This window comes from Cricetulus griseus, assembly GCF_003668045.3.
Source record: "Cricetulus griseus strain 17A/GY chromosome 1 unlocalized genomic scaffold, alternate assembly CriGri-PICRH-1.0 chr1_1, whole genome shotgun sequence".
Lineage (NCBI taxonomy): Eukaryota > Metazoa > Chordata > Mammalia > Rodentia > Cricetidae > Cricetulus > Cricetulus griseus.
Genome location: NW_023276807.1, coordinates 61,469,673 through 61,478,443, shown reverse-complemented (window position 1 = coordinate 61,478,443; position 8,771 = coordinate 61,469,673). Strand labels below are relative to the sequence as shown.

The following is an 8,771-nucleotide window of genomic DNA, read 5'->3' as shown; positions in this document are numbered from 1 at the left end:
GCAGCTCGGGGCTGGGGCCGAGCAACGAGCACCAGGTGGGCAGGCCCGAGAATGAGCACCAGGTGGGCCAGCCTGAGAACGAGCACCGGGTGGGCCGGCACGAGGCTCAGAAATTTTAACAGGGATAAATTACCTTAGTTTATAAAATCCTAAAGTTGAGAGTTGCTAATTTATTGTAAACTGTTAAAGTAAAGGTAATTTTGAGCATAAAAATTAGTGATCAGTCACTTTTAAGTAATTAATGGCCAGGTAGGTCTTGCACACCTTTTAGTCCCAGCACTGGGGAGGCAGAGACAGGGGGAGCTCTGTGGGTTGCAGGCCAGCCTGTTCTGAATAGTGAATTCCAGGACAGCCAGGGCTATGTAGAGAGACCCTGTCACAAAATAAAATAAAATGATCAAATAAATGTCCTTTATGTGCTCAGAATTGTGTTCAAAGTCACACTAAGTACAAATGTGATTCATTTATGGAGACAGGATGAGAGGGAGAGACCAAGTTATATCTCCCAGTACGGTCTTCTGCATATGTTGTCAAAGGCAATCCAAAAGCAAGTAACTCAAAACAAGTTTAAAAGCAAACAAAGTTTAATAAATACTATTCAAAATCAGGTACATTAAAAAATAAACAGCTAGTTATAAAGAATTAAATGCTCGAGTAAAATGGGTCAAATTTATAATACACTTACATGGCAGGCTCAAGTTGTATCCTTTCCCTGGATGGGACAGATACCAGAGTAAATTCATGCTAGCCTCATTACAGAGTAAGGATGCATGGGGAATAAGACTTGCCAGATCTGCTGCCCCAGCCTCCCACTGTGAAGAGCAGACCAGAAAACCTCCTATGTAGAGGGAAGATGAATTACCCTCATGTCTTCTTGGAAAGCAGATGGATTCTCTCACCCAATGGAGGATCTTAGCATCTGCATCCTAAGTGTCTCAAGCAACAGAAGCAAATAGCAATGACTCTTCACTCACTGTCTCCTGAACTGACTGAGGATGCTATCAATGGGGGACCTTTTACCTAAAGCCTCTCACCCAACTAGTATGAGACCTGCATGCCAGTTCAATTGGCCATGCCCTTTAGCCTGGCTTTCAATTTTCCTTCTCTTAGCAAGCTGGTCCCACAGATCAACAACAGATTGTGCAAGGAGCCCCCCCCCAACCCCCCAGGAGAGTTTTAGAAAATCTAAGACAGAGCCTCTGTCATAGGGCCAGTCAGCATAGCAGGATCAACTGTGGGTACACCTTTAAACCCTGAGTTGCAGGTGACCCATCCTACCCGAGGGACTGGTCTGTGACAGTCCACCCAGACAAGCCTCTCATAGAAAACAGCTCTTCAGCCCTGTTCCCACTGCAAATCTAAAAGCCACAGTACACGATAGAAACTTGAGGAATGCAGCAGGAGACATTTGGAGATGGGGATCACAATACCTCTGCCTCCCTTAGGACTCATGGTACTATTGGCCATAATTCTTCCTCCAGGGTAGCTACCATGGTTCCCACAGACTGGACTTTGACACAAAGAATTTTACTAGCTGTTGTATCTGGTAGTAACAGGTTTGTAAAAAAAAAAAAAATCATCTGATTTAATGAGTTATGCCTAGCTGTGCATCCAAATAATAGTTGGTCCTTGTAGATGATATATTTTTCTGAAAATGAATAGAGCCTCACAACTCTGTAAAAGGCATACATCTAATAACTGCTGAGAAAAGGTTATATGACTATTTGAATAAAGAGTGCTATTACTATGGTAACTATTTAGGGCTAGTTAGAAATTGGGTGAAACAGAGAGAGGAAAGTATGACCAACAGAGGGGAAACGCTACAGAGCCCCTGGTATTCTTGGAATGGTTACTGGAATTAAAAAGCTTAATGTCTCTAACAGAGCCCTTCTTAATGCTGCAACCCCTTAATATAGTTTTACTCATGTTGTGGTAACCCCCAACCATAAAAAATTATTTCATTGCTACTTCATAACTGTAATTTTGCTACTGTTATGAATTGTAAATACCTGATATGCAGGATAGCTGAAGGGGTGTGGACCCACTGGTTGAGAACCACTGTATTAGGCCTTTGTACCTCCAACTCTGAACTGCTGGAGCCACTTTAATATCACTCTTGTAGGGGCTGAGGTAGAACTACATCAGATACAGATGGTTCCAACCTCGAAGCCACTTTCTTAGGTGATGAAAACAACAGGGCCCTGCTGACATAGAATTTTAAACTGGAGCTTTTTAAAAGATTTTTAATAGCTCCACAACGGGGAATGAGGACTCTGGCTAACAATTTATTCAGAAAAGAATAACACTAATATACTTAAACAATCTGGCAATTATCTTTGCTGTGTCAATCTCCCATCTGCCCAAGTATTCTCCTGTCTGTTTAAACTGTTCCAAGAGTAACTGGTGGGACCCAAAAGAGATTTAAGGATGACAGCATAAGTAAAATGCACAAGCCTAAACTGAACATCAAGTATTGAAATCTTCTATTCAAGGCTGGCTCTTCCTTGGGCATTAGCAGGACAAATGCACCTTATCTAATCACTAAGTGTGTGAAGTGACTCCTCCCTGGGAAAATATTTCTATATCAGTGAAATTGGAAATTTCCCAACTTGGAGAAATGATCCCATTAATAGGAAGGTGCTGTCTTGGAGTTAGTAGTGCTGTGATGAAACAACCTGACCAACAGCAACTTGGGGAAGAAAGGGTTTGGTTTATTCACATGTCTTTATCAAAGACATTTAGGGTAGGAATCTGGAGGCCATGAAGGAATGTTGCTTACTGGCTTGCTCTGCCTGCTTTTTTAAGCACCCAAGACTAACAGCCCAGAGGTGGCACCGCCCACAATGGGCAGGGTTCTCTTCCATCAATCATTTAAGAGTCAATTAAGAAGATGCCCTGAGGCAAGGCTCACGACTTTAATCCCAGGACTCAGGATGCAGAAGCAAGTGGATTTCAGTGAGTTCGAGGTCAACCTGGTCTACAAAGCTACACCGAGAAACTCTGTCGGGGGAGGGAGATGTCCTGGGAAGGTAGTGGCCCATCTTTGGGGCTGGAGAAATGGCCCAGCGTTTAAAGAGCACTGGCTGCTCTTTCAGAGGGCCTGGGTTCAATTCAATTCCCAGCACCCAAGTGGCAGCCCACACTGTCTATAACTCCTGTCCTCACACAGACATACATGCAGGAAAAACACCAAAAATTTAATTAAAAAAAAAAAGATGCCCTACAGACTTGCCTACAGCCTGATCTTACGGAAACATTTCTCAATTTAGATTTTCTCCTCCCAGAGGACTCTGTCTTGTGTCTAGCTGGCATAAACCTAGGCGGAATGATGCTGACAACTGCTCTGAATAAGAACACATTCTCTGAGTCGAGTTTAGACTGAGGCTGTAGCTCTACGATAGAACAACGGGGGTCTATCCTCAGCAGTACCAGAAAAGACAGACTGACGGACGGGCATCGCCGACAGACGGGCAGACAGAAAGATAATCACGTTCCCTAGGGAACACCATTTCGACTTTCGGTTCCAGAAAGCGTCTATAAGATACAATGGTAGAGACGAGCTACTACTAGTCTCCAAATTTTGACGTAAGTCCCCCAGCCTCACCTCCAGAGCTTAGAGCTGGGCGAGCCAGCGCGCAGGCGCAGTCGGGGGTCCTTGCGGCCCCGCCCCCCTCAGCCCTCAAACCCGGACCCCCGAGCTAAACCGCTGCCCGCGCCGGCTTCTACCGAGGCGCGGGGCAGAGGCCTAGGCTCTCAGAAGGGCGTGAGGAGGGTTTGCGGCCCAGGCCCCGCGCCGCTGCTTACCTCTGAAGGCCGGCTGGTCTCTCTTGGTCGGGGGCAGCTGCAGGTCCCGTGGCACCCGCAAAGTGTTCCTCCCAGCCCGGCCTGCAGAGCGTTTCCTGGACTCTGCCATCTCGTAATGTGCGCGTCTAGGCGCCGGCGTGAATTGAATGGACCAATGAGCGCGGGGGGGCGGAGCCTGGACGAGGGGCGGGGCCGTCCGGGAGTCTGCAGAGTTGGCAGTTGGCGGCGTGAGTTTTTCGAAAATTAAACAACGCTCTTCAGCTGAATGGACTGGGGCGGAGCGGGCTTGTTGAATCCTCAGGCTGTAGCAGGACTAGGGTTGACAAGTCGGGACAAATCTTCAGACACAGCCCGAGTAAGGCAAAGGACAGCAGATGGCTGCTGGCGAGCTCACCGAGGCTACAGCTCAGAAGGTCCCTGAGGAGTACATATTCACCACTGCCCTTTGGAGCTGCATTACTGAAGTGGGTTGTGATCACATCTCACAAACGAGATGAGCTCAGATGTTAGATGTCCATGTTTGCACAGCTCGCAAACAAAATCTTAAGGTCTACCTTTGTGCTGTTATTTTATTGAAAGTCTCTCAGTGTACCAAACTCAACTCTATCCCAGGAACTCGAATCTCACATTGCCTGGTTTTTCTATGTTTGTATATTTAGGTTTGCTACTATAATCGTTCACTCCCATCATTTAAACGTGTCACCTATATAAAACCCAGACAGACGGGCAATGGTGGTACACCATTGTAACCCCAGTCTTCAAGGAGATGACATGTATAAAATATATTCCCAGAAAGAGGCTGCATCTTCAAAGTGAAACTTTTTGCAAGGCTGATTAATTGATTAAAACCTCAATGATTGTGGAGAAGTTGGAATGTTGCAGGTCCAGGGCCCAGCTGCAATTTATCTTGGGCTATCTTATTTAGCTTACTAAATAGCCATCTCTTGCTGTCGTAGTCGTCATCGTCGTTGTCAACCCCCCACTCCCACCCCCAGATGCTTTGCCAGTACATTTTTTTTTAAGGGTTGGAGTGGAACTCAGTGACTTGTTCAAGTGCGCTGCCACTGAGCTAAATCCCTGGTCCTTCTGTAGTTTTTTTTTTTTTCCTTTTAAAATATCCTATTTTATTGTAGCCTTACCAACAGCTCTTATTTTTAAAGACACCACTGCTATTTTACACATTCACTACAATATGACTTATTGCTAAGGTTCTAGTGGTGTGCTTGGTTGTCAACTTGACTGTATCTGGAATTAACAAAAACCTAAGCATTTGGGCATGCCTGTGAGGGATTTTCTTCATTGGGTTATCTGAGGTGAGAAGACCCATCCTAAATCTGGGCACATCTGGTGATGAAAGACCCGCTCGAAATGCCCCTGAGCCCCCTGCCCCGAAGCTGCCGGGGCCTCCCAAGCCTTCACCCCGGCAGGGCTCGCGCCCCCGGCCCGCCCTGCCTGGCACCGCAGCTCGGGGCTGGGGCCGAGCAACGAGCACCAGGTGGGCAGGCCCGAGAATGAGCACCAGGTGGGCCAGCCTGAGAACGAGCACCGGGTGGGCCGGCACGAGAGTGAGCACCAGGTGGGTCGGCACGAGAACAAACACCGAGTGAGCCGGCCTGGAGCCCTGCCCCTGAGCCCCCGCCCGAAGAGAAACACTCCGTCCCAAGGTCTCCGCCCCCAAGGTCAGCCATCAGGAAGGGGGGGGGAATTGAGTCTGTTGTACCAGACACCAGACCTTGAGAATATGCTGATCTGGAATGGCTCTGTGCCTCATTTGAACCATCAAATAGAATCCCTGCTCCTAGCTTGCGCCTTTTTCCCTATATAAGGACCCCTTTCCCTTGGCTCGGCGCGCTTGGCCTCAGAAAAGCTAAGTCGCCCCGGGTACCCGCGTCTCCAATAAAGCCTCTTGTTTTTTGCATCCAGTTCGTGGCCTCGCTGATTCCTGGGTGTGGGTCTCCCTCTACAAAAGTACCTCTTCGGGGGTCTTTCAGTGACACAAAAAAAAAGACATGAAGGAAGCTTTTGCTTTTTGCCTGCTTGCCCTCACTCTCACTGGCAAGTTCATCTATCCTGCCACAGAGGGCATTTGTTCCCTGGTATAAGAACTTCTTCAGAATTCCAATGTAGACTGAAGACCAGCATCTCTCTAAGAATTCTCCAGAACTCCAGCACCTGATTGAGACTGCTGAGATACAGTCTCATGGACAGAAAAATTACTGGATTCTTGGATTTTCCATTGTGAGACAGTCATTATTGGACTACTTGGGCCAAAGACTGTTGTAAGCCATGCTAATAAATCATTCTATCAATTATGTTATTTTAGAGAACCTTGACTAATACAAGTGCATAGTTAATTTGGGGGGGCTGGGGAGATAGCTTACCTTCCAGGCATGAGGACCTGAGTTTTGATGCTTAAACCCAGTTAATTTTATGTCTTCGATATTCACCTTAATAGGATGTGTGTGTGTGTGTGTGTGTGTGTGTGTGTGTGTGTGTGTGTGTCTGTAGTTAAAACAAAAGATAGAACAAAACCTACAACAAAAGATAAACCACAGAGACTTCAATATGTTGAGATAGTAAGAAAGCCTCTGAGAGTCCTATATTTTCCAACATGGCAATTTCTCCCTAACTTCCAGATGTGCCCACCCCAATAACAACTTTTCTTTTTTCTTTCCTTTTTTGAGATTGTAACAAAAACCACATCATTCTCCCTTCCCTTTTCTCCCTCCAAATTCTTCCATATACTACTACCCTTTGCTCTCTTTTGGACATGCCAGAGTGGATGGGGGAGAAAGCCCACGAAGTTGCAACCCTGCACAAAGAGCAGCTTATTTTTAGACACATACACAACCGTGTCACAGTGCTGGGAGGTAATATATTCTTTTCTAAGAGGTCAGAGAAGACTTCTTTCAAATTAGGTCATCGTCAACACAGCTGACTATAAATGTAGACATATGATTGCTGTTGCTTCCCCTGCAGATTCATGAAACAAGTTACAGGCTTGTGGAAGGACAGGGCGGGTCAGTCCTAAGGACAGAATGATGACAGTTGGGAAAGAAAGACTAGAGAGAGAGAATGAACCACGAAGATGACAAGATGGAGACCTGGCAAGGTTGGCATTGATAGGAATCTCACTGAATTCAGAAAGGAGGAGGCTCTGGCAAAAATGTGCAGTGTAAGAGTAGAGCACAGAGAAATTACAGACACTAAACAACCAGAATCTGCTCTTGGTTTGGAAGACCCTATATTGTTACTCTAAAGATTAGTAAGAAATAATAAAGGATCCAGAGTAGGCAAGACAACTGTGAAATAGCATCAAACTGGATCAGAAACAGTATCTGTTTTCAAAACTTATAAACCCACAATAATTGAGACAGTGTAACATAAAGACAAACAATGGAATGCAACAGATTTCAGAAATATAACCAAGCTGTCTGGCCAAGTGATGTTTTCAGTTTCCAAAAACGACAGTAGTAACTGAATTTCAACATGCAAAATGCTAACTTTGACTCAAACTTGACACAAAACAAAAACTGACAACCTCAAGATAAAACATACACCTAATATAAGAAAGAAAACTACAAAACAAGGAAATACAGAAAAAAATGCTGTTTGACAAAGATTTCTTTTTAAAAATTATTTGCAGGGGTACTTTACCTGCATGTATATCTGTTGCATCAAAAACATGTTTGGTGCCCTTAAAAGCCAGAAAAGGGCTTTGAATCCCCTGGAACTGTAGTTACAGGCAGTTGTGAGGTGCCATGTGGGTGCTGGGAATTGAACCTGGGTTCTTTGGAAGTGCTCTTAACCACTGAGCCTTCTCTCCAGCCCCAAACCCTTAAGTAGAAACTAAAAACAACAATATCTCTCCTTCCCCCCCTTTTCTTCCTTCCCCTTCTTTCCTTTTTACCCTTCTCTCCTACCTTTGATCCCCAAGATCCTTTTTCATGTGTGGTATTTTGTTGTTTTTAGGGTCTTACTATGTGTCCCAGGCTGACCTGGAACAATCCTCTTGTCTCTGTTTCCCCAGGTGTTAAGATTGCAGGTGTGTACTAACTACCATGCCTGGTTTGAAGAGCAAACAAACTATGTAACATGGGGCAGAATAATAAAGCCTTTTATTCTATCTGGGCAACAGGCATGGATCCACGCACAGACCTCCATGTAGGCAAAAACACCCATGCATACACACTGAAAGTTAAGTACCTAAAATCTTCAGGTGGTTGGAAACTCCAGGCAGGAAAGTTGACTTGACTGGTGACACATGTGGGCTGTCAGGATGGAGGAAGCCTTCGATAAGACTAGCATGCTAACCTGAATTGGTATCTATCACTTTGAGACTGCAAGGGAACTGACCTGCAGATGGACTCTTGTATTCTCAAAGTTCCCCTTTCCAGTCCTATAAAACGCCCAAGCTTCCTGCACTATGTGTTCAGTCTCCAGTCTCTAGGAAGGACTGATGTCCCTCATTGTCCTTATTAAATGACAATCTGCTTGGGGTCAGCTTATGCTTTATTTCCATGTCACCTCCATTAATCTAGATCCAGTGCACGTTTTTTTAAAGGTGGGGTGGAGTGGTTCAGCTGGTAAAGGTGCCTGCTATCAAACCTTGATCCCCAAGATCCACAAGGTGGAAGGAGAGAACCAGATCTCATGAAGTGTCTTTCGTCTTCCTACAGTGGAGCCCCTGAATGTGCCCCACCCACAAAACGCTCATAAAATAAATACGTTATAAAAATTAGTCTAAAACAAAAACCGGAGGAGCAGAGGGTATCACCTAATACGCTGATTACTGATGTATTAAAAACAATTCCTGCTGTCAACACTTATTTGAAAAACAAAAAATAAGTCATTATGTACAGCCTTTTACAAGCCTATCAACGGGCTTGGGTGACAGAAAAACAAACGCGCGCACAAGTGGCCGCCGCCAGGGGGCGCTACCCCACGCCGCCCATCGAAAGCCGTGG

At 45.5% G+C, this 8,771-nt stretch overlaps 1 protein-coding gene across 1 annotated transcript in view; it reads right to left on the bottom strand.

Annotated features, from left to right (window-relative positions):
- The window catches only part of Ckap2 (cytoskeleton associated protein 2), an 18,700-nt gene extending 14,748 nt beyond the window's left edge, over positions 1-3,952 (bottom strand). Inside the window, exon 1 of the mRNA XM_027395258.2 lies at positions 3,805-3,952. Within this exon, the coding sequence (XP_027251059.1) occupies positions 3,805-3,913 (109 nt within the window). The 5' untranslated portion in view covers positions 3,914-3,952. The remainder of the gene's footprint in view (positions 1-3,804) is intronic.
- Positions 3,953-8,771: the final 4,819 nt, after the last annotated feature.